Below are 26,608 nucleotides of genomic sequence, written 5' to 3'. Positions count from 1 at the left end.
TGAAGTATATGAATATATATAGTTATTTGGAGAAATTATCGTGATAAAATACAGAAAATGTATCCTTACATATTTATGGATACTGTATATCACGGATTTTTTTTAAATCTTTTCTCTGTGTACGTGCATCGTGACGGCATCCCTTACTCATCGAATCGGGTCCTGATTGGTTTACAATTACACAAAATATGATGGTGGCCAATGAAATAAATTTACGTTGAACTCTGATAATGCCATGTCGTCAACGCATTCATCGGTGTTATCTCGACGAAACCCGCAGGTGAATGTGTGTACACAAAGATGACGAACCACACACAGACGCTCTGAAATGGTATGTTTCATAGGCTAAATACTACAACAACCGGTGGATTTTGAAGCGGATTTCTGTATAATATCTACAGCATGTCCGCTTTTGTGGTGAGTGGAAGTTTAGGCACGAAATGCTACGAGTTTTTCGTTAGCCTGCTAAAGTTGTTAGCTAAACTGTTCAAACGCTGCGTTCAGATTTGAACTTACTGGACTAAAGTGATTTAACGTTAGTGCAGAGTTCAAGGTTTGCATCATAACTTTACATAATTTTATAAAGACTTTTAAATTAACTAGTTGCAGGCCTTGTAAAATATGTGTACCGTTAACGTTGCCATTGTTACACATGCATTAGGCCCATTTAAGTACATATAATTCATCTACAACACGTAACTTACGTGTATATTACCATTTTGCAAACGAGTTTTTTTGGACTGCTTGAGATAAAGATGGTAATTATTTTTCATATGTTGTCAGGACCAAGTTTCATTGGTCGTTATTGAGCAGTTCTTATGTTTTCCACAAGGGGCTTTTAAAGATTTTATACTATAACAACATTTCAAGGTGTGATAGTCAAACAGCTGCCAATGAGTTAAGTTGATTTAAAGTAAATCATCTATGCTGTTTATAAAGGTGTTTTTGTGTATGAATTAAATGGAAATGTGTCAGAGAAGCACTTTTAAAGTGGCATGAAAGTTTCTAGACAGCTGCCCGTAAATTAGGTTTTATATTTTACACATTCAGATTTCTCCTTAATAACATAACTTCAGAAAACTATTTTTTGCAAATTCTAAATAGTGTAATCATTAGCAGCCAGTGACTATCAAAGTACAACATTGTTCAAAGACAATTAAATTAGTGTTGTTTTCAAATTCATACTTGCATGTGGTTTCAGACCGAATATTCAAAGTACTGTGGAAATATAAATTTATATCATCTAATTTCAAATTAACAATAATCTACGTATAACTGAAAAGTTATATTCTCTGGTTTTTAATTATATAATTTCATTAACATCCCCGCTAGGAGGGACATTTAACCTTTATCTCTCTCACTACAGGCTAAGCCAGTGATGCAAATGCTTTAAACGACTCTGTCTTTGTCTTCGGGTGTTGCTTTTATGCTACAGAAACCCTATGTTGATTAACTTGTGTGGTCAGTAGCTGGGCTGTTTTTTAACACCTATGCCATGCTGACTCCAACCCTTAATTTGCATGCTTTGTTTAGCTATATCCCCTCCTCCTAAGAACACAATATAGCCATGAAATCTTTGTCTTAATTCAGACTAATTCAGACTTGTGTGAGACTTGTGAGAGACTTGTGAAAGAACTTGCAGACTGCGGACCTCTAGTAGGCTCTTGCAGACACATGAACATCTTAAAGACGCTGTATGACTGCAGATTAACCAACACGTCTCAATAAAGGAATTCTGCTTGTTTCGAGTCTCCTGGACTGGGTTCTCTCTCTTCTTTTCACTCGCTCATTGATTTTTTTACAACAGTACCATGGCAAACAATGTAGGGAGCGTGTCACAAGTTGTCAGTCATTGTATGGATATGCGAATATAAAACTAACTTTACCTCAATACCGAAAATTACATGAATGTATTTTCACTTAAATGACCACTGTATGCTTTGATACAAGTGCCTGGAGTCATTTAGAGTCAGCATAATTTAGTCTGGCTATTGTGAACTTTACGAGCAGGCATAGAGCAGCTTTAACTTTTCCTTGTAAGAACAGCTTATAAAACAGTGTGGTCAGGATTGGTGTTTATGTGCAGCTGTTTACATCAGACCCAACTGCTTTGCAGGATCTAAAAAATGTTTAGACATTACCAGAGGAAATATAGGCCTATGTAACATTAAATCAATTCGATGTGAAATATAAGACAAAAATACTGGTAATTTTCAGCTTGCATGTTCTTAAAAATGTCATGCAATCATATATTTCAAAAATCAAAAAAGTTTTGTGTGGTTTATACAATACTGAGATTTTAAACAAATTCACATTTTTAGTTAATAACAAATGAATAATGCATTGGTTAAAATGTGACAACTTTCAAAACTGAATCAATTGTACATTCACTAATTAGTGAAAAGTTCCTTATAAGATACCATATTGGGGCTCAACAATAAGGACCGCCTGATGGCCCGAGGCCAGTGTGCGAAATTCTCGGGACAGAAGACAGGATCGTTACTGGCCTGATTAAGGCATTGCTGCCTATGTCACAAAATTTGTCCGCAACCTTTTGTCAATTGTGTGCAAATACAGTTTTAGAATCGAGAAACAGTTTGTGTTTTTAAGCCTTCAAATGCTACCTTCTCTGTGATGTTTTGAACGCCATATTGCTTTTCGATTCCTCTTATCTTATTGGATGTTGTGAGCACGTTATTTTTTCGTAACAACCAGTACAGCGAAGAGACGGCAACATGGTGGCAACATCAAATTATGATGCTAAAAGAAAACATCTGTTTCTAACCTGGAATCTGAGATTTACGAGGGTATAACATAAATAAAAAATGAAGTGATGTTTTGTACAGTTTGCCCTCAGTTTGGCAGGTCAGCTACTTTTTGTTTTTTAATAAACTACCTGCACATTATCCATACTACTTTTTTTTTTTTTTTTTTGCATAACACATTGAATGTTGCTCGTTATACATTTATTAACATTTTTTAAATATTTAAACTTTAGACTTACAAACATTTTGACACAATATTTAAAATATGTGGCTAAGAAATGGCTATTAACTTTTTCTTTTTTGGTGGTGCCAGTGAAAATATTGGCAGGCCAAGTAAAAATATGAACCAGTAATTCAATCGGGCCAGTAGAAAAAATCCTTATCGTTGAACCCTGCATATGGTTTTAGCTAAAAATGTATATACATTTAAAAAGCTGAAATGGATCCTGTATGTAAAAATAGTATTCAGATCTTGAATAAATAATGAGAGGTAAACAAACGGACCAGTCACTCAACACAGCTGTTTTTCTACAGCACTTCAACAGATGTGTTCTTGCGTGAACATTTATTGACCAGCAACTTCTAGTTAAAGATTTTTCCCTCTTAAAGGAAAAATTTAAATCACATCTGTTTGTATTCAACTTTTTTTTTTTTTTTTTTGTTTAATATTCCAGCCAAGAGCATCTGTCAGAAAGTGATTCACGGTAAAAAATTGGCTACTTATTTAGGTCACATTTTTATTTGGGAAGCAGTTCACACTATTGACTAACTATTAACTATAACTTTTGCCTCAAATAAGCATCTAAACTTGCTCTTTATTAATATTTAGCTTTAGCTTGGTTTAGTAAAGGGGTAGGATTAAAATAATTAAAATAGGGCTCCAATATGCAGTTGAAGAATTGTTAGCCCCCCTTTGATTTTTTTTTTCTTAAAATATTTCCAAAACTATGTTTAACAGAGCAAGAAAATTTTCACAGTATGTCTGATAATATTTTTTCCTGGTGAAAGTCTTTTGTTTTATTTCGGCTAGAATGAAAGCAGTTTTACATAAAAAAAAAAAAAAAATTAAGGTCAAAATTATTAGCCCCTTTAAGCTATATTTTATTGATAGTCTACAGGGCAAACCATCATTATACAGTAACTTGCCTAATTACCCTAACCTGCCTAGTCAACCTAATTAAAACCTAGTTAAGCCTTTAAATGTCACTAAGTCTAGAGGTGTCTTGAAAAATATCTAGTAAAATATTATTTACTGTCATCATGGCAAAGATAAAATAAATCAGTTATTAGAAATGATTTATTAAAACTATTATGGTCAGAAATGTGTTGAAAAAAATCTTCTCGCTGTTAAACAAAAAAAATAAATAAATAAACAGGGGGGCTAATAATTCTGACTTCCACTGTTTATTGCGATATGAATCCAATTTTACCAAATGACTTGAATAAATCTGTTGGAAAGAATTCATTAGTTTAGATTGATTGAGAATGTTTTCTTGGGAGTCTTAATAGTGTTGAGGTACAGAAATCTAATGTAAAACAACATGGTGTTCATTGTATAAATCAATCGCAAAATGACAATAATAATGTTACAAACCGCACTGTTGTTTGGTGTCTAAATGCTTATAACATCTGAAATTGTGAAAAAATACAGATGATAAACTTTTGCTCTGTTATGGTTAAACACTGGAGTGACTTCACAAACCTCATGTATTCTGAATTGTGTGAGATCAACTATCCCAACTCAACATTGCACATCCTGCGACGTGACTATTGTGCATTGCAATATTGATGCTGAAACGATATATTGTGCAGCTCTAATTTGAAATATGGACGTTATGATCCCCAAACTAAAATGTGACTCTTATTCTTTATAATCTACCCTACATTCCTGTTTACATTTGTCTTTCTAGGCCCATCCGTCAGTTCGTGTCAGAGGAACCGAACACACTTACACTCCTGTGCTGTGTCAGGATGAGAAGTGTTTGGGGCAGGAGAAAGGTGTGCACATGCACTGCCCACTGTGTGCTGTGACCGAGGCTTATCAAGACCCGGTCATCCTTCGAGCTCACTTCCGCATCAAACACGTGGACAAAGGCATTGACTTTGCTGGTGAGGCACAGTGTTGCTATAGACTTTAGCGTGTATGATTTCTGCAACCTCTCTCATAAACTTCTCTTTTTATGGACAGGCTTAAAAGTGCTGCGCTGCTGTATCCATTGTGAGATTGTAGGCACTATAAAAGGAGAAAAGAGGTTTAAAGGTGCACATTGGCACTGTTACCGCTGCAGAAATGGTTTCAACAGGAGGGATGAGGCCATCAAACACTATAAAACACACTTCCGAAACCCTCACACCACATTCCAGATCCAAGTCACGCAGGTAATTGCTGTATAACACTGGATTAAAGGTCTGTTCACAACAAGAATGAAAACTCATATAAATGAATGAAAAATGTTCTGTATTTTAAAAGCAAGTGCAATATTTTGTCATCTGCCACTTTAAATTATCTTTATCTACTTAAATTTATAATAGAGTTTACTTTGATATTTCATGAAATTTGTAAAACCATTACTGTTATTTAAAAAAGAGCTGCATGATTATTAAAAGGTTATGATCTTAATTCAAACACCCATGTCATCTTCATTCTTAATGACCACAATTTGAATATTCTCATTAATGATCATACGCTGAGGATCAAAGTTGTACAATAAAATCTGAGTTTTGACCTAAAGAGAGCAGTCATCATGTATAGATTAAATTAGCTTTAGTCTTTGTTATAAACATTCAAATGGTCGCAGAAGTTGCAAGATAACAAGTTAATCATTTAATATAGAGATTTATGTTGACAGTAGCAAACAAAATCAACTTTTGAAAGCAAGTTGGTGCTTCAAATGCAGTTTGCATGCCAATAAAAATGTATTTGTCACTTAATAATTTGTTCGAAAAATATTTCAAGGGTGTAGATTCATCCAGTAAAGAAACATGTGAACACTATGGGCCCTATCATACACCCGGTGCAATAAGGCGCAAGATGTGTATGGCACAATTTATTGCCATTTTTAGACAAGCGTGACTGTAATTGTCATGTTATGTACCACGTTGTTGCAGTAGCAAATCCATTTGTGCCACTTTGTGGACTCATAAGTGTTTCGGTCTAGAGAGGAAGTGTGTTAATGTGCTTTGTTGGCGCGTTGCTATTTTAAAGAACTGAACTAGACCCCGCCATTGACCAACCAAGAGCAGGTCTAATATAAAATGCATTTTGTTAAGATGAACATTTCTCTTGGATGTGATTAATCATTTGTAAGCACTAATAATATGCATTATTTAAATTACATAATGTAAATAACATGTCGTAATTTATGTAAATATATATATTTGAAGAGTTCATATGCAAAAGCCGCTAAACGCCACTTTCGCCAAAAATGAGATAATGACATTGAGTGAATGCTTTAGGCACGTCTTACACCATCAACAAATAGATTAGCTTCTAATCATCCAAATCCCAGCATCAGGGCATTCAGAAATAACAGTTTGTTGGCAAAAGCTGCTAAATGGCACTTGCCTTTGACAGCAAAAGCCGCTATATCCTGAGAACCAATCAGAAGGCGCGAATCGAATCATATGTTTTCAATTTAGCAGCGCGCTCATACGCCGGCTTTTATGAGGAGATTGTTTTATTCTGCTTCGATTTTAAAATCTGGAGTTTTATGAACTGGATGACCCTGTCCGACTGTCAATGAATGACAAATGAAAACTTCTCTTACCTTAAAACTCTGTGCATTATAAGAAAAAGAAAACACAATGTACAGTTGGAAGTTTAGCATGCATTTATAACGTTTTTTTGCGCAGCGACGCTACTTTGAATAAGTCCGATTTACTATACATTAAACGGCAACTGCGTTTCACGAATAACAGAGTTAAGATGCCGTTCTTTTATCCCACATGAATGCTATGAGGATAAACAAGAGACCAAGACCTTAAGTATGGTGAGAATGAATTATTGTAAGCTTATAAAATTGTCTAAGAGACAGCCCCTTGTTGCCCAGTAGGCCTACCTTGTGTTTTATTTGCTAATTTAAGCTATTTTTAAAAAGATGAATATAATGTACAAAACTATACATTATTACTTCATATTACCTCTACATCTGATAAGCTTTTTATATTAATGGACAATGCACAGATAGTGATGTTTCACAATGTTTTTACACTACATTATTTGAATCTACCAAGCTTAGTTTACAGTGTTTGCAATATTTACATTGCTCTACTTGCATTAAACTTAATCCCAAATATCAGAATGACAACAGATTGTTAAGATTTAATTAATGTCAGTTTTCATGTTATTGATTAATGCACTTACTTGACAGATTTCATTCATTTTCCTTCTGCTTTTTTCCTGGTTCATCACAGTGGAATGACCCGCCACTTACTTGACAGATTTATATATGTTTTTGTTTTAGGTGGTTTGTGTAATGTGTTTTATGTTTGGTAAAATAATTTCTAATAGCATCTTTAGTGATTTTCAACTACATGTAATTACACTGTCTCATCCCAATAGGTGAATTTAGACGTTTTTGCTAAAAAAAACAAAGTGGATTTAGCTGGTTTTGACAATTTTTTTTTACCTGGTTAAAAACCAAAGAATTGTCAAAAGAGACTTTTTTTACATTTTATTTTATTCAATAACTAATAACCTTTTCATTACATATAAATACATTAATCTACATTGTTTAATTTAAATGATGCATATTATGCATAAAGCTGCATAAAAAAAAATTATCAGTATGGTGTAAAGTACTGTATATGTGTTATATAGCATATATATTATATGCTGTATATTGTAATTTAAGACAAACTGACTTCAGCATGTGATCTGATTCTAAATGGCTGACAGTTTACATTTTTACTAAAACCTTATATACAAATCTAAATAAAAACTGTTTTGAAAGTGATTCAGATTACATAGTATTTCTGTTTTATAGATGTAGTTGTGTTGGGCATTTGCAAGTTTTCATAATCATAGAAAAAGAACACATACTAATGGTCTGAATTAGTCTAAAATCTGTTGATTTTTCACTTTTATTATTGATTCTGTATAATGTTCACGCGTTTTCTCCAGAATGTGAACTGCCGACAGTATTACGGTGAAAGCTCAGAAGCTCATGTGAAAGCATATGAGGGGCTGGCAGTGGGTCTTGGACCAGGTGAAGATGGCACAAGCATTGGATCCATCTTAACACAGCCCATCCTGACCACTGGCACTGAAACACTACTGACTGTGGAGCCAAAGGTAGACAAACTCACACTGGCATATCATAGCTTTCGGTCATATTCATTACCAAGGATGAACTCTAAGAATTATTTGCCTTTTAGGAAGACGTTGAGAGAAATGGCATCCCATTGGGTGCTGAGGAAGAGGTGCAGTCTTCCCAAAGTTCATCTGATGGGACACAGACTCTTGTTCTTATGGATCCTGATGGACAAGGAAACAGTGTGATCTATGATACGACCACTGGTATTCTCACTGAACAGGTTATTATTAATCACTGATTAAAATGTTTTTATTAATGGTATTTCAGAATTCGATTACAGGAAAAAAATGTCTTATTTGTCCTTTTATGTTATTTTGAATGCAATTTTTATATTATTTTTAATTACAAGATTCAAGTAGCAGACTCCGAAATTCAGAGTTCCACATGAGGTTATTAATTAGCAAATAACATAAATATTACGAGCGTAAACAATAGTTGAGCAGGTTTCATTGTAGCCCTGTGTCCTAACATAAATATTTAAATGTATAAATAATTTGTATCATATACATATATATTTTATATCTGAATATAAATAAACAGGCAACGCAGTGGCCCAGTAGGTAGTGTTGTCGCCTCACTGCAAGAAAGTCACTGGTTTGAGCCTCGGCTGGGTCAGTTGGTGTTTCTGTGTGGAGTTTGCATGTTCTCCCCGCGTTCACTTGGGTTTCCTCCGGGTGCTCCGGTTTCCCCCACAGTCCAAAGACCTGCTGTACAGGTGAATTGGGAAGGCTCTAAATTAGTGAGTGTATGAGTGTGAATGAGTATGTATGGGTGTTTCCCAGAGATGGGTTGCGGCTGGAAGGGCATCCGCTGCTTAAAACATGTGCTGGATAAGTTGGCGGTTCATTCCGGTGTGGCGACCCTGGATTATTAAAGGGACTATGCCGAAAACAAAATGAATGAATATAAATAAACATTTGCTCAAATATATGCATGCATATGTGCATTTGTCTATGCATGTAAAATGTACACAACATACAAACACACACATATATATTATGTCAAAAGAAACTTTTTATTTTGGATGTGCTTAATCATCTTTGCCCAGCAAAAAAAATTATAGTTTGCGAACTTTTCTTCAGCAGCTAATCAAAGTAAAGGTATCATAGTCTATTATCATTTGTTTACCACAAAAAGTCAGACACCACTGCTTTAAACATTAATAACATCAATAATAAAAATAATAAATGTTTTCTTCAGCACCAAATCAGCATTCTAAAGGGATTTCTGAAGGATTATGGGATGAAGGCTGAAAAGTGAAAATTACCCTTTGCCTTCATAAAATATTTTACTATCTAAAATACACTAAATTATGAAATAATATGTAGTAGCAGTCTTAAACTTAATCTAAATGTATTGTTTCTGTAATTTTAGGAGGCAGAAAGTTTGGAGCAGACTCTGCTGCAGAAACGCCTCCTGGAGCTTCACCAGCAGATCGACACTCTTCATCAGGAGAAGGAGAGCATGGAGAAGACGCTACGAGCTGAGATTAAACAGCTCAAAGAACAGGTATACTTGGAGCTAGTTTATTGTATTTATTTAATTTAAAAGAATATTGGTTATACATATTTCCTTGTACACTTGTCTTGTTGTATTTAAATAATTATTTTCATCTATTTAATTTCATTGTTAGGTCGCAAGCCTGGTGCAATCTAATGTGAGGATGTTTGAGGAACTGCAAGCATATCAATGCCCTGATCACAGCCAGCAAAAGGTGGCCAAACTTGTAAGTGCTCTGAATGAGAATCAGATTGTATTGATAAATTATTATAATTATACATCAAGCTGATAGTAAATGAGCAACACAGTGGCTCTGTGGTTAGTACTGTCGCCTCACGCCTGTTTCACACCGCAAGCGTCAGCGGCGCGTGAGCAGAGCGTGAGCAGCGCGTATGTCGAGCAGTAGCAGCACGCAGGCGTTTGCCTTTCACACCAGCTGCGTCTGCAGCGCGCAGCTCTTCGGCAGCTGCTGCTGAGATCAACCTATCTCTGTCTATTCTATCTAGTTACCCCTCTATATACAAATACACTTTTTAAACTTTTCATCTGTACCAAGGCCCCTCCTATGCTGTTTCATTAACCTGCAAATGTTTATTTTACTAATTTTATAGATCAAATAGTACTGTATGCTTCTCAAGCTAACTTATATGAGAATTGTCTACAGTCAGAAAACAATCGCCTGTGATATCATGTCATTTGTTTTTTGATTATCAGGTTGCTGTAGACCTAGTTATAATCATATTTATACAATATAGTTATAATGATATTTATACATGATCAAACTAGTGTTAATTTCTCCGCTTCAGTGATGTCCAGCGGCAGAATAACAGCTCGTTAATTCATGCTCGTGCAGATGATGAGACGGACAAAAGTAATTAATGCATGCCATTCTTTTACTTATTTTCGTGTTGTCAGATTCACAGTGCAAACAGCTCCCGGTAGGAATAATTCGAGTGAACATAAAACAAAGCCGATTAAAACTTTCTTGCTCTGCTAGCTGCACAGAACACAGCGAGCTCACATCAATTAATCCAGCATGCGTGTCGCACTACACTACCCACAATACACTTCGCTATGGACTACAAATCCCGTAAATATTCCATTTCCCCTCTCCTACAACACTAGTGTGCAACTTAAGCAAAACTGATAGTAAAATAGTTTTACATTTGGTTTTGTAGTTCGGGCCTAAATAAATGTTTGTTGCCGTTTTTAATCGTTTTAAGTTCATTTGAAAGACTATATATAAACCATTTGACATTATTAACGCATTTATTGGGTAAAATTGTTAGTTTTTACTGTCATTCAATGTGTTTTGGTCATTCTCAATGCACTGTCACTTTAATTGAGCGTGAGCAGCGCGTCAAAAATAGACCCAGCGCCGAAACTATCGCTGCACTGCTGCTTCGGCGACGCTCACGCCTCGCTCTGACGCGCTGCTGCTGCGTGCGGTATGAAAGCTCTAATCTGTTAACATGGACGCCGAAAACACACGCGCTGCTCACGCTCTGCTCACGCGCCGCTGACGCTTGCGGTGTGAAACAGGCGTCACAGCAAGAAGGTTGCTGGTTTAAGTTCTGGCTGGGCCAGTTTGCATTTCTGTGTGGAGTTTGCATGTTCTCTCCGTGTTCGCGGTCGGTGTTGCAGTTTTCCAAACAGTTCAAAGACATGCGCTATAAGTGAATTGAATAATCTAAATTGGCCATGGTGTATGTGTGTGAATGAGTGTGTATGGATGTTTCCCAGTACTGGGTTGCAGCTGGAAGGGCATCCGCTGTGTAAAACATATGCTGGCTAAGTTAGCAGTTCATTCCACTGTGGCGACCCCTGATGAATAAAAGGACTAAGCTGAAGGAAAATTAATAAATGATAGTAAGTGCAATATCCATATCGCAGAAATAAGTATGATACATTATATTTTAGGTGCCAAACAACTATGCGTGTTGTATGCATTGGTTGTTTATATAAATTAGATGTCTCAGTAGGTACTGTTATCTAATGGATAACTGTCCAAAAGGTGAATCTAAAGTGCCTCATAGCAAAGAGCTAAAAATAAATAATAATGGCAGATGTTGAGATGAAAAATAGACATAAGTTGATGATGTGACAATACATAAATAAATAAACAAACAAACAGTAGAGACCAGAGGAACATGACAACAACAAATAAAAATCTGCTGAGGCTTTTAGTCATTCATAGTGCTTCATGTAAATCATAGTAAATGTAAATGTTTGCACATTGAGCTTTTTTTTTGCCAAAAATTGATTTAATTAATCACAATTTAATTGAATTAATTTAATTGATTTACATATCAGAAACATATCTATTTTGCCTGTTTATTTCATTATGATCATAACATAAAAAATGTAAAAAAAAAAATAGATAATAATAAGAAGAAAAATAGTATGTGTAAAACTCAACGTCACACATTTAATATTTTCCCAGTTTCGTGCCAAGTATTCAAAGTATACAAAGACAGTGCATTTATAAACTTTAGAATGAGAGTCAGTGCAACACGCTCTATGACTGAATAGTCACGCCTTCCAAATAAAGCCAATCAGTATTTGATAAAACCATCATGTCATTGGTACTATCGTTAAAAGCTTGTTTGCTTGGCAGATCTAGCATGAAAAATATTCTTTTGTTACTCTTTAGTTATTTTGTAAGCTTAGAGAATTGGATGTTGCACTATTCAAGAGGTAGGAGCTGTACATGCATGACGTTTTTTAAGACTTGTATTAAAAAGGATGTATTGGGCAAAAATAAGGGGTTTAAGTGGTTTAAACACATTTGCATGGCAACTGACTGCATATATAACCAGCTTCTAAAGGCAAAAATGTATCAATTAAACATTTCATAAAAGCACTTCATAAAAACAGTCTGCTAAAACACTTTCATTGACATGCTCCCTTTCTACATGTCATCAGAGGGGAAAAGCCACACCCATTGGTACGATCTCTTACTCATTAGTACAGGACATTAGTTTTGTTTTTCAATCTGCCATTTGTAGCTCTGTCCTGTTTGAAAAGAGCACAATCTGATTTAAATGTAAAGTCACAGTCACAAAAATTGCACAATAAGAGTCAAACCCTAAAAGGGAGTTTCAAAGAGTGATAAAACATTATTTGTGGGGTATATTGAGCTTCATAAACACACTCACTGACTTATTTTACATCTTGTAAATAGGTCCCCTGTTAATGCACTTTGTTTAAACTTGCATACTTTCTTCTGTCTTTGGTACTGTTAGATGGAAAGCCTTGAAGCTCAGCACAAGGAGCTCCTGCAGGCTCAGTTGGCTTCACTCAGAAGGGAGATCCTGTGCGGGACTGATAACGGCATGGCAATCAATGGCCACAAGGAGGCACTGGAACTCAACGAGGATTCAGAAGAGCCACAAACTGCAGCCATCAGTGGACCTTTAACAGGACTGGAGGACATGGATGTACAGCTACACACAGAGCAGCATGAGACACTAAAATCCACAGAGCTGGAGCTAGTTCCATCCGATACAGTGGCCTGTTTGGAGAGCCCCAGCTTGGACTTAGAATTGACAAACACTGGTTTAACTACATCAAAGGTTTTAGAGGATAAACAGGAAGTGTCTTTGTCCATCGAGGTATCAAAGAAGCGCAATTCTACTGACGACTTAGAGGAGATAGTTGAAAACAAAGTACAAAAAATAAGCTGAGAGTCTCACTCATCTCCATTCCTTTTTAAAAGCTTTTACAAATTGCTGTTACGTAGGCCACACATTTCCAGATCAATAATCTGTGTGTATTCTGTCATTTGGCAAAATATACATGATTCCATGATTTAATTTTTTTACCATAACTCTTTTTTACATTTTTATTCATGTTTGTCAGTGCTATCTAATGCAATGTACTTGTGCTTTTAAAGACTGCATTGGGTTTCATTTATCATTGAGCGTAAACAGACTTGCTACTGATCATGTTTTCATAATAGAAACATTGTGCGGCGAAGAGTTATTAGCTGTGGAATAATTTAATGTAAGGATGCCAAATCTTGAAGTTCTACAGCCATAGTGATATTTAATAATAACCAGTGTTTATTTATTTTGAATTAAATCCCAAGAATAATTATTGACTTTAAGTTAAATTGTCCATTTGTTTTTTACAGATGATATCTGTTGCTTTTCTAAGTGTAATCTGAAATTTTCTTCAAAAATGAGCTTTTTTTTTAAAGTCTACTGTGTGTAGGTTCAGTAATTTCACTTAAACACAGTAAAAAGCATATTCATTACCTTGAAAAGTGAAATTACTAAACTTACACGCAAGGTCTGCAAAAAATGCTCATTTCACAAAAAAAAAAAAACAACTCAGATAACTGAGCTTGAAGGACTGCATCCAAACATCTCTGCCATAACTCAAATAACTTATTAACAAAGTCATCTGGAATGGCAAAGAAAGCCGTCTGGCAGTATTCCCAGAGTTCATCAAGATTCTTTGCGTTTATCTTCTTTGCTTCCTTCATCTTACCACAGACATGCTCAATAATGTTCATGTCTGGTGACTGGGCTGGCCAATCCTGGAGCACCTTCTTTGCTTTTAGGAACTTTGATATGGAGGCTGAAGTATGAGAAAGAGCGCTATCCTGCTGAAGAACTTGCCCTCTCCTGTGGTTTGTAATGTAATGGGCAGCACAAATGTCTTAATACCTCAGGCTGTTAATGTTGCCATCCACTCTGCAGATCTCTCGCATGCCTCCATACCGAATGTATCCCCAAATTATAATTTTTTCCTTGACCAAACTTGACTGAATTGTGTGAGAATCTTGGCCCATGCAAGTTTCAATAGGTCGTCAGCGGTATTTGTGATGACTGGGATGCAGCTCAACAGATGATTCATTAGAGAAATTGACCTTCTGCCACTTTTCCAAATGATCAACTACAAGTCAAGTTATTATTTGTATATACATGCATATGAGTAGTATATAATAGTACTACTTGTATACTCATACATGATATATGTGTTAATGAGTAGAATCAATATAACTTATTTCGAAATAACATGTTTAAAACTACTACATATATATATTTTTATTTATTATTATTATTATTCAAGTGTATATAAAACTTATATAAAGTATATATTTTACAAGTTTTTAATTCTGGAACCGACTAGTGTGCTGATTTTCCAAAAAAGAATCGCAAAACGGGTTAAATGTTTGTTTTCTTTGCCACCAAGCACCACCTTGAAAAAGATAACCGCTCATGATTTCTCCAGACCTCGTGGTGGCAGCACATCAAATGTTCAGGTTGTATCTACCGAGACAACAAACGTAGAGGAAGGAAGCGGGGAATTCACCATTGCACTGTTGTGAGTATTTTATTAAACAAAATCCTTTAATTTAAAAGCTTAAATTACACTTCAGTTTAAAATACAAACATGTATGGAACAAGAAAATGCGGTGATGAAATATATTATGCAATGTATATATATATATATATATATATAACGTTAGCACAGTCACTTGTATGTGTATCTACCCTGGTTGTTATTGTTCAGCATTTAGACATCCAGCCTATCAGTATTTGCTTTAAATAACGTTACATTTCAGGAAAGACATTTCACGACAATAAATTAGTTTTGATATGTGTAAGTTAACTTGCAGCATTGGTAATGTGACAGATAAATGCAATACGTTTTGTGATTGCTCTCTTGTGTGTTTGGCTTTATATACGCACATTCGGACTTTCTATAATTTCAGAAAAATAATATTTGCAGATTCTACATAGACAAGTCATTTTAGCAGCCAATTACTACCAAAGTAACGTTACACTGTTCACAGTCAATTAAATAGTGCTCATGTTATTTTGAAGTCTTACCTAAATGCCAAAGTAGCGTGGTAAACAATGTAGGGACCGTTATCTTTTACAGTTTATGGTTACAATGAACGAATGTGCGAATATGAATTTAAATTTACCTCAATTGTTTGTTGTCAGTGTTTGAGTTGAGGCGTATGTCCCAGTCAGCTCAGCCCGCCGCCATGCCCTCCGCCCCAGACTCTCCCTCTCTGAGCGTGAACGTCAGTGGGAATGTGCAGAAATACAGCATCAAGAAGAAAAAGGTGTTAAACGCAGAGGAGACTGAGCTTTTCGAGCTCACCCAGGCTGCAGGGGTGGTCATTGATCAAGAGGTTTTCAAGTGAGTCACTCAAAATGTACATGTAAACCTGAAAAAAAGAGCAAAAAGAAATCCTTACTGTAATTAAAAAATAAGGGTCGACTGTGTTTTTATGTTTGTGGACTTTTTAGTGTAATGTAACCTTTCTAAAATGAAATGGCTACAAATTAGGGAAATAATATTCAGTCATTCAGTGCAACAAATGAACCAACGTACTGATTCTGACCCATGCTTTTAAAATTCATAAAGTAATAGTATTGTCATTGTATTGTTTTTCAATTGATAAAATATATGGCTGGAAAACAGAAAAACAATAATAAATTAATAGGATTTCAAAAGTACTCCTTAAATAAAAAAATAAAAGTAAATACTATGAAACATTTAAATGGTACTTTTGGATAACACTATATCAGCCAAACAGTTTTAAACTCATATATATTAATATATATTTTTTTCATTAGCAGCAAATCATCATATTATTATGATTTCTGAAGGAATCATGTAACATCGACTGGAGTAATGATGCTGAAAATTCAACATTAACAGTTTAAATTACAATAATAAAAAGTTTTCACTGTATTTTTGATCAGATAAATGCAGTTTGGTGGGCAGAATAGGCTTTAAAAATAAACAAACAAACTAAAATGTAATGGATTTATTGAACAATGTTGTCTCTTTAACTAGAGTTGCACAAAATTTAAATATTTAAAACCATAAAGCATGCACTGCTTATTTCACTTTTATCTTTGCTTTATTGCATTCATCAATGCTTGTAGTTCATTACATGTTATTCTCAATTCACTCCCCTGCAGAATTATCCCAATCAATCAAAATCAACTCATTTGATCACACTTTAGGCACCAAATCACATTAATAACTAGTTGCTTATTAGTATGCATGTTCTTGAGGTACTGGCTATTAAGATATTAGTACTCATAAACTGCATATACTGCATGATCTTATTCTACATCTCTAACCCAATCCCTAAACTACCTTGAAATCCATTTATAATGAGAAATTAGGAGTTTTGAAGCAAATGTCATGTTTAATAGTTTGCTAGCAGCAAGAATTGAACCTTTAAATAAAGTGTGACAAGGAATTCTTTCCAAATTGTACTATTCAATCATTTGGGGAAATTTTATAGAAGAGCGTAAACAGACAATATGTCACAGAAAACTCAAATATCACAATTTTCCAATATCATGCAGCCCTACTGTTAACCCATACATGTTGCAGATTTCATTAAAAAAAAAAAAACATCTTCAAGACTCATTTCATGTGTCTCATGATTTTTAACACTGTCCTGCTCTACTACAGGATCATAGTGGACCTGCTGAAGATGAACGTTGCGCCTCTAGCAGTCTTTCAGACTCTAAAGACCATGTGTGCTGGACAGAAGGTCTCTGAAACATCCACCGGTGACGCATCTTCAACATCTCACACCACTGCTGTCCCTACGGAGTCAAGAGGTGAGTGAACAACATGCTAAAACTATGGAGGAAACAGACCAAATCATAATGTGCCACAGTTTTACATAACTTGAGCTGAAAAGTAGATGAAGTCCAACTCAAAATAACATCTGTCTTATCCTGCAGGTGATTAGATCTCTAACTTTGAACTGGAATCAATTTCTACATAGGGATGTGGGATATTTATTGACTACAAGCTGACGTTGTCCAATATTTCACTCACTTTTGCAAAAAACAAATAAAGGTGTATCTTCATAGAGCATCTCTGTGTGATGAAGCCTTTTAGATTACATTTAGAATAAAGTAAGTAGTAATATCACACAATCAAGACTGGCAATTTTCTGTGTGTGATTTGCAAACATGATATTGATTTTATAAGACGGTTCATTAAACTAGAAGATAATATTGAGCGAGTTAAATTTTAGACATCATTCTAGTTTTGTCAAAATACCGTAATGCCTCTTACCTCTTACAATGCATTTAAAATCATAGATATTGAATTACTTTTTGTTGTGATACGGTCTCACCCCAGTCAAACAATTTGGTGATAATAATACAATTTTCACTGATGCACACATCTCTTCTTTTTCTCAACTCTCTCTTCTTTTTCTCAACCCTCATTTAAGTTACAAACAAGTTGTGAATCAAAAGACATGTGAAAGAGAACCAATTAAAGTGACAGGGCAAAATATTCCTGCTGCCGCCTGTTTTCATCATTATTAATCAAACAATAAAAGGACAAAATCACTCACTGCTCTTGACTGAAGGACTTTTGTAGCTAAAGTGTTTTTCTGACAGTGAAGATGCTTAAAGCACAGTTTGTTTCATATTTTTATTCTATTGCATTTATTTCCCTTTGCAGAGAGGAAAATAACTGTATATATGCAGTTAAAGTCAGAATTATTAGCCCTCCTGATTTATTAGCGACCCATTTCCCCCAATTTCTGTTTAATGGAAAACATTTTTTTAACCTATTTTTGAACATAATAGTTTTAATAACTCATTTCTAATAACTGATTTCTTTTATCTTTGCTATGATGACAGTACATTATTTTACTAGATATTTTTCAAAATGCAAGCATTCAGATTAAAGTGCAATTCAAAGGCTTAATTAGGGTAATTAGGCAAGCCATTGTATAACAGTTTTATTCTTTAGACAATCAAAAATATTTATTGCTTCAGGCGGCTAATAATATTGACCTTAAAATAGGTTTCAAAATATTTAAACCTGCTTTTATTCTATTCAAAATATAACAATATAACAAATAAGTTAAACGTCATTTCAACAAAAATTCACTGGAGGGCGAATCATTTTGACTTCAACTGATAATCGTTTTGAATAATCGTGATTACAATTATGACCAAAATAATCGTGATTGATTTTTCCCAAAAATTAACAGCCCTAACAGAGATAATATGATTTTTATTCTTGGACAGTAGAGCCTTATTTAGCATCTTGTAACAAAGGGCATATTAGGTTCCTTTTAAGACAGATATTTGCTGCAACTAAAGCCCTGCTCACACTGTGGGATTTCAGCAACGATTTGGTCATCTAAGACAAATTTGAAAAATCCTTAAAGATTGCTGAAATCCTTGGCTAAAAATGTTAATCTTTAATCGTTGGTTTGACATGTTTGCAGACAGGCACTGAGTGCCCGTTGCGATCAGATTTTTCCTCCAATGAAGTTCTGGCAGTGTCAGAAGATTTCGGAAACTTTCCTGCAGTGGGACAACAGCTGCAAAGAGTGTCAATCCAAAAGCCAATAGGAGCTTCGAATTTGATGTCACAATCCATGCAACAATTCAAATGTCCGCAGGAAAATGTTAAAACTTTTTTTTCCTTCCTGGTTTTATTATTGAGAAACACTGTGTGCAAAATTGCAGCTACAGATTGTTTACGTTTCCTGTGAGGAATCATTTCAGAATGCGGGATAGTGAAAGTGTCGTGTGGATGACGTTAAACTCCGGTGGCGTTTTCTTCCCTGTTTGGCACGTCCTGATTGTCGTTCAGTTTGACTTCATGACTGCTGAGATCTTACAGTGTGACATGGGAGCCATGTTCGTGCAGTCTGACATGCTACAGTCATTCGGGTTATAAAAGATCGCACCGTGTGAGTCGGCCTTTAGAGCCGGTTTTCTTGTCAATTTTATTTACATGACAAGCAAATACTTATTATCACACAAAAAAGCCTCCCCTCAGCCCCCAAGATTGATTTGTGCTAGTGTTGTTCAAACCCTTTGATAATCTGTGTGTGATTCCTATAGAAGAGGAGAGTGCGGCTTCAGGAAAGAGCTCTAAAACCACAGCCCCTCCCTCTTCATCTGTGTCCCGCCCACCAAGGGGAGGGGCTAAGATAGTTGTCTACAGCGACTCGAGCGCTCCTGTCTCTCAAGGTTTTTCTTCTCTCTATCTTTCTTTTCACTTCGTTCACTCATACCTTTTTCTTTTTCAAAATCTCAGTGCTTGTGAGTTCAAGGTCTTCTCTTCACTCTCATGAACTATTTCCGCACATTTCTCATACTGACAAAACTAATTCCTGCCTCAGCTTCATGTTACAGCGTGTCTGTCTCTCATTCTCATGCCTCACCGGTTGTGTCTGTGATTTGCGGATTCAGTGCTCTGAATACGGGGGTGAAATGCCCCAGATCTGCTTCCTTTATGTGTCTCGTGGACTGTGACTCTCATCCAGCTATAGAGTCCTGTGCTTCTCATGGTAAATGAATGTCTGTTAATGGTGTGTGACACCGTAATGCACTAGTAAACCAGCATCCTGCAAAATTGTCTGCCACCAACATTGAAAAGCATGCATGTGACTGTCAACTTCATAAACGGATGGTTTTGTCATTCCATCACTGATTTTAACACTTAATGCAACTTTGTTTTTGTCTTGTTTTTCTGTGACCTTCATATGTGATTTGCTCTGTCATTTTGAGCCAGTTTTAATCAAACACAATTTGGAGATTTAATGTGATGATTGAAAATAAAAGTCTAAATGCTATGAAATGCAGAACCCAATTTTTTGAGTAAAAAATATAATTTTATAAAATTAGACTTAAACATACACTCCCCGGCCACTTTGTTAGGTACACCTGTACACCTGTCTCAACGCAAATTCGCAACGCAGCTCAATGCATTTAGGCATGTAGACATGGTCAAGACGATCTGCTGCAGTTCAAACCGAGCATCATAATGGGAAAGAAAGTTGATTTAAGTCACTTTGAACTGGCATGGTTGTTGGTGCTAGACTGGCTGGTCTGAATATTTCAGAAACTGCTGATCTACTGGAATTTTCACGCACAACCATCTCTAGGATTTACAGAGAATGGTCAGAAAAAGAGAAAATATCCAGTAAGCGGCAGTTCTGTGGGTGCAAATGCCTTTTTGATGTCAGAGGAGAATGGCCAGACTGGTCAGAGCTGATAGAAAGGCAACAGTAACTCAAATAGTCACTCGTTACAACCGAGTTCTGCAGAAGAGCATCTCTGAACTCACAACACGTCCAACCTTGAGGCTGATGGGCTACAGCAGCAGAAGACCACACCGGGTGCCACTTCTAGAATGAGAGATTCGCATCATGGATGTGCAGCCGACAAATCTGCAGCTACTGCGTGATGCTATACTGTCAATATGGACCAAAATCTCAGAGGAATATATCCAGTACCCTGTTAAATCTATGCTACGAAGGATTAGGCAGTTCTGATAGCAAAAGGGGGTCCAACCCGGAACTAGTAAGGTGTACCTAATAAAGTGGCCGGTGAGTGTATATTTAAAATGCCATCAATATCAGGTTGAAATAATACGATTTAATTAAGTTTCACAGGGTATGAAAAGAAATTATCTAAAATATACAGGGCCTTAAAAAGTCTTAAATTTACTGAAATATTGTGTTGTGTGTCTTAAATCATTTTAAACAGGTCTTAATTTTCCACTGTCCAAGTAAAGCTTCCCATTTGGGCCGACATCCATTCAGTAACCAACAATCCATCTAATAAAATCAGGAACAGAAAACTCAAAACAGTTACACAGTTCCTTACACAGTTGTTATCTTCCATTCATACAAACACTATTTACTGAAATAAGGGGGAGTAGACATACTATTCATAAATAGACATGAAACTTAAGATTTATAACAGAAATCCATTACAGTAGGTTAAATAGAAGTTATACTCAAGCAATTTGGACCAAAAACCCACAAATATATATTTTTGGTTATTTTTTGTAATTGCCTTCACAATAAATATACAGCGCATGCAAAAAGTATTCATAGCACTTCAGACAGGTGTGCCAAGCTTGTGGCATCATGTTAAAAAAGGCTTGAGGCTGTAATTGCTGCCAAAGGTGCATCAACAAAGTATTGAGCAAAGGCTGTGAATGTGATTTTTCAGGGGTTTTTATTTTTAATAAATTTGCAACAATTTCAAAAAGATATTTTTTCACATTGTTATTATGGGGTATTGTGTGCAGAATTTTGAGGAAATTAATCAATTTCCGCCAGAATCATCATTAGTGTTGTATACCCTGTATATAAGTTAAAGATTTCATTCAGAATGCTCTTAAAAGGGTTTTAAAAAGTCTTAGTTTTAACTTGATGAAACGTGTAGAAACCCTGGATTCAGGAATATGATCTTTCTAATTGCTTTCCAGTGTAACTAATTAGTTATGAACATTATGATCCTAATTTTCTGTAATATGAGGTTAATACATTTTTTTTCCTATGCTGTAAAAAATGTCAACTGTATGACAGTTTGCTTTGATTCATAACAAGCACTTCATGGCTTGTGTGTTGTGCATTAATTGTAGAAATAAAAAGATCAATATTTCCGTTTATTATTATTATTATTAGTAGTAGTAATTTCCAAAGCTTTACTGCATTGTAGTTTAAATGATAAGTTCCTGAAAATAGTCCCCAGCTCTGGAACAACGTTGTGTAATTTTACTGTTCCTTCTTCAGCCATGGTACAGCAGCAAAATTCCTTGGCGCTGGAATGAAAATAATAGTTCTTTTCCATATCAACCTAGAAAATAGCAGCTTTTCATTTCCCATCAGTCAAAAGTGCACAATGTAACTACAGAAGTGTCAATTTTTATAGGAAAATGATCAAATATCTTTATGCATCTTGAAAGATGCTATTGGTCTAATCCGATTTAGTGATTTATGCTAAGCTAAGCTAAAAGAGCTCCTGCTAGACCCACTGAATGGATTAAAAAAACTGTCAAACTCATCTGTGTAACTCTCGGTGACTTGTTAAAATAGCATGTTTCCAAAAAAAGTTAGTGTTCCTTTAACTCACAGCTTTTAAATTACACTGTGCAAAAGTCAAAACTGCTTATTCCACCACAATTTATCAGAGGCTCAAAATGATAGCGTGTCGCATATGGATGCATTTTAATTGTGATATTTACATGCATTTGGTTTGTTCTTTGTGATCCAGTGCGCAGTAAAACGAGTTCAGGGCAAGGGGAGAAATCAGCAAGAGAATCTTCCAGCCAGCGAGTGCCACGACAGGTCAGCGCCACTAGAGGGCAGAAGAGCACCAAGAGCTCCGGCAGCAGCAGCTCTTCTTCACAACTCACCTCCAACTGAACCAAACAACACAAACACAACTCTTCTGTTACTCTGGAATTGACTGAAGCTTTTCACACTAAGCTGAAGGTATCAAGTCATTTTAGGGTTGTCTCCTTGGGTGTATTTTCAGTGTTTGATAAAGACTTGCACTGCGGCAAATTTGGGTCTCTGTTTTAGAGACTGGAATTTTACCATGTTTTCAGCAGTTTAGTTTACACGTTCACACCAAGACATATTGAGAGGAGCACAGGAAATCTTTGTCTTTAATGTTGCGCTTCTGGTGTTCAGTAGCTTGAGGGCTCCTGTTAAGCAGATCTGGTTTAAGATTTTGTAAGGCATGGTAAGTTTGTGTCTTGCTGGACATTTTTCCACTTGTAAAATTGACTTTTTTAATACATTATTTCTGTTTATTTATCTCTTTTTTTGTGCATCTGCATTTTTGAGTAAAATATTCTCCATCTTTCAAAGCTAATTATTGTTTTTGCTCTATAATAATTAGCAAGACTAGTGATTTAGACTGGCATAAGGAATACAAATTTTATTTTTTTGTTTGTTTGTACAAAAAACCTCCTCATCAACATTGAATTTATTTTAAAATGTTATGATTATTGTGAACATTATTATGATTTAAAAGAACTGAATTTTTACTTTAAATAATCTATTGTTGCTGAATTTTCAGCAGCCATTAATTCAGATTTCATTGTATTTTGATCATTTAGAGATCATGCAAATATACATTTATTTGGTTTTATTTTAATTTTATATATCTACTGTCATAATTGATCTATCATTGATGGATTATCCTAAGGCGTTCAATAAAAATATATACTAAACATTTTCTTCAGTTTGGGAATAATAGTGTTTTGTGGATTTCACCTTGTTTTCAACATTGATAAGTGAAGTTTGTTTATAAATGAATTTCGAGACGATCAAGAATGTCACTGGTTCTAGTCCTTACCAAACCAGCCGTTGTTTCTGTGTGGAGTTTACACGTTCTTCCTGTTCTCACGTAGGTTTCCCCCGGGTTCCCCGGTTTCCTCCCACCGTCCAAAAACATTCAACTTAATTTAATTGACTAATCCAAATCAGCACCATAGACATGCTCCTAGTAAGTAGTTATCTCTTAAGAGCAATCACTATCTGTTTATTGGCTACTACAGCAGGGGAGTTCTCGAGATCTACCTTAGCTCAAACTCCCCTCTCGCCTACGAGAATATGAGGGAGCCCCGTGCACGTGGATCATATAAGCTCAGGGTTCTCTCCCGGTACAGCATGCCAAACAAGCTTTATAATCAATCATCAGCTGAGTGTGAACTCAGGTTCCATTTCCAAAAATAGGAAATGTTTCTTGAACTTCAAATAAGCATATGACTTCAGTGCCGTGACACCAAAAAGAGTAGAGAGTAAAAGATTAAGAATATCGAAGAAGATTAAAGATGCTAAAAATTCAGCATTTTATATATGACATATTTGTAATGACATTTGATGAAATGGTTCTCAGACCACCAACACAAAAGCACTTGTTAAAATGTCGTTACTTTGATTGCTCTTCTCCTTTATTGTGACCAAAATCCCAAAAATCAATAATCACAGGGTATTCGAGTAAACTTTAAATGTTTTAAATCTCAAAAGATACATTTTAGGCCTTAAAAAGTCTTAAATCTACTGAAATATTGTGTTGTAGGTATTAAATTATTTTCAACAGGTCTTAATTTTTCTTTTTTCATGTATACTGTAGCTACTCAGTATGGTCATTAACACTCATAGAATCACCAACAATCCATCTCAGTAAAACTTTAAACTTTTTATTTTTAAATAGCATTCAGTTACTTTCAGTTAGATTTGCTTAAAAGTTCTCCATTTATTTACTGCTGAGGATAGTGGCCTGACCTCAATTTATTATTATTATTATTATTATTATTATTATTATTATTATTATCATTGTTGTGGACTGAAGTAATTGACAGCTGTTTTGTTTTATTCTTGATAATGGTTATGGGTTTGTAAATGGATGTACAAACATATAAAAATAGTCAAACAAAATTATTATTATTGTATAATTCAATGTATTAAATTTAAATCATTTTTGATAGGGCAAGTGAAAATCTTTTCTAACTGGGATATTCAGAAAAAAATCCTTAGCATTTAGCCCTGTATAAGTCTAAAATGTAATTCCTAATGGTCTTAAAAAGATCTTTAAAAGTCTTAAATTTATCTTTGTGAAACTTACAGAAACTCTAAATCAGAACATTTACATTTAATAATTTATTCAATTCAATTCATGCTTATTTCTATAGCGCTTTTACAATGTAGATTGTGTCAAAGCAGCTTAACATGGACGTTCTAGTAAATTGAAACTGTCCGTCCAGTTTTCAGAGTTGAAGTTCAGTTTTGTTCAATTCAGTGTGGTTTAAATTTCACTGCTGAAAGTCCAAACACTAAAGAGAAAATTCATCCGTCCACAAGACCCAAATCAAGCAAGCCAGCGAGGAACATATCTTTACCAATTGATGAAAGTGAAGGAAAAAAGCTCAGTAAAACCAGGACCATTTAGCAGATGCCTTTATCTAAAGCAACTTACAAATGATATTACATGTTCATATGTTGCATGAGATTGACTGTCTGTTTGATGCAGTGTCTTCTCTTAGAGCTGTAGGGTCAATAGAGGAACTTGCATGTTTGTACACTGCCTTTTATTGAATGTATGGTCATACCTGGAGCAATGCCGGCCACGGAAAGACCTCCTCACCTTTTGAGAAATGAACAATTGTTTTTTTTTTTTTTTTTTTTTAAACTCTCTAGGCTTGTATGTAAAATGTAAATATTGGCAGTTTCAAAATAATTTGTGAATGGAATGCTTTAAAGGCTGGAACGTGTTCAAATGCTGTGGCAGTCCATATTGGTTGAAGTTTTTTTTTTTCCCTTATGATTTATAACCAATACTAAAGGATCACTGACATATTCAGTATGATATACTGACGTATTCAAATAAAACTCTCTGCAAGACAAACTGAAATGTGCAACAAAAATCAATGGGGACTTTAAAGTAGATTTAGGAATGTATATTTTAGGCTTATTATTAATATAATATAATATAATATAAATTGGAATTGATGGCATCCCAGTAGAGCTCCTGAAACCAGTACCAACTGCAGCACTAACAGCGCTAAGTCAATGCATCTGGAGAACATGTCAAAAGAGTGGAGAAGGTCAGTGTTTATCCCAAAACCAAAAAATGGCAACACGAAGGACTGCTCTAACTATCGCATCATTAAACAAAACAAAAATGTGATGTATATGCCGAGTTCAGCAGCTAATCAGCTGGAATCAATGGAGGTGAAGTGCCTGCAGCCAGTGAGACCTAGCTGTTACTCAAGTGGCCACACTTTTAATTAAGCAGACTTAATATAACTTTAATATAAACGAAAAGGATGAGTTATAAAACAATTCACCCCCCTCACAGTTGTCATGAAGGGTAATATTAGCTATATGAACCAAAATCGTTCTTTCTACCAGGCTGTAAACACCTTTTTTTTTCTGCTGTAAAGTTGGCCATTTTAGCAGTGGGCTCAATAGAAATGTGCTCTATTATGGATCTAGGACTAGCGGAATTTTGATGAATTGCAGTTCCACTTACTTCCGTATTTGCTTCACGAGGGAGAATAAAATTGCTGCTTGCTCGATACTGTCAAACCTGATACCAACGTGAGCATGTGTGAATTTAAAGAGGTGATTAATAGAACTGTGTGGAGAGGAAGATAGAATGACAGAAAATTAACCTCGATTGAAAAAATAATTGTTTGGTAATATAATATAGATGCATAAAACTGATTAAAATGGTGAAATACTGT

The 26,608-nt window shown here is 35.2% G+C and overlaps 2 protein-coding genes across 8 annotated transcripts; both read left to right on the top strand.

Moving 5' to 3' along the window:
- The first annotated feature begins 255 nt into the window (after positions 1-255).
- zgc:193801 lies at positions 256-13,688 on the top strand. 3 transcript variants are annotated; one of them, XM_005161191.5, is made up of 8 exons: positions 256-331; positions 4,676-4,874; positions 4,954-5,144; positions 7,888-8,058; positions 8,142-8,300; positions 9,455-9,589; positions 9,714-9,806; positions 12,826-13,688. In XM_005161191.5, the coding sequence occupies exons 1-8, from the start codon at positions 329-331 to the stop codon at positions 13,264-13,266; spliced, it is 1,392 nt and encodes a 463-aa protein (XP_005161248.1). In that variant the 5' UTR covers positions 256-328; the 3' UTR covers positions 13,267-13,688.
- Positions 13,689-14,843: 1,155 nt separating this feature from the next.
- Positions 14,844-23,600, top strand: mzt2b (mitotic spindle organizing protein 2B). Of its 5 annotated transcripts, none has more exons than NM_001316933.1 (5): positions 14,844-14,914; positions 15,541-15,742; positions 17,039-17,190; positions 19,459-19,584; positions 22,624-23,600. In NM_001316933.1, exons 2-5 carry the CDS (start codon positions 15,558-15,560, stop codon positions 22,773-22,775), a joined length of 615 nt encoding a protein of 204 aa, NP_001303862.1. In that variant the 5' UTR covers positions 14,844-14,914; positions 15,541-15,557; the 3' UTR covers positions 22,776-23,600. The 5 variants fall into 5 exon arrangements, 4 of the variants coding, with proteins under 4 accessions (NP_001303862.1, NP_001303861.1, NP_001303863.1 ...); NM_001316932.1 differs by having other exon boundaries at positions 19,456-19,584; XR_012396528.1 differs by having other exon boundaries at positions 14,870-14,914; positions 19,456-19,904; positions 22,624-23,590.
- Positions 23,601-26,608: the final 3,008 nt, after the last annotated feature.

This window comes from Danio rerio, chromosome 21 (genome assembly GCF_049306965.1).
Source record: "Danio rerio strain Tuebingen ecotype United States chromosome 21, GRCz12tu, whole genome shotgun sequence".
Lineage (NCBI taxonomy): Eukaryota > Metazoa > Chordata > Actinopteri > Cypriniformes > Danionidae > Danio > Danio rerio.
This window is presented reverse-complemented; position numbering and strand designations above follow the sequence as displayed.

Bases quoted from the DNA above. Each gene is read 5' to 3' on its own strand.
- mzt2b (NM_001316932.1), top strand. From the start codon at position 15,558: ATGTCCCAGTCAGCTCAGCCCGCCGCCATGCCCTCCGCCCCAGACTCT. The intron at 17,191-19,455 runs GTGAGTGAACAA...TGATTCCTATAG, and splicing joins TGTCCCTACGGAGTCAAGAG to AAGAGGAGAGTGCGGCTTCA. The intron at 19,585-22,623 runs GTTTTTCTTCTC...TTTGTGATCCAG, and splicing joins GAGCGCTCCTGTCTCTCAAG to TGCGCAGTAAAACGAGTTCA.
- zgc:193801 (XM_005161191.5), top strand. The intron at 5,145-7,887 runs GTAATTGCTGTA...CGTTTTCTCCAG, and splicing joins TCCAGATCCAAGTCACGCAG to AATGTGAACTGCCGACAGTA. The intron at 8,059-8,141 runs GTAGACAAACTC...TTTGCCTTTTAG, and splicing joins TACTGACTGTGGAGCCAAAG to GAAGACGTTGAGAGAAATGG.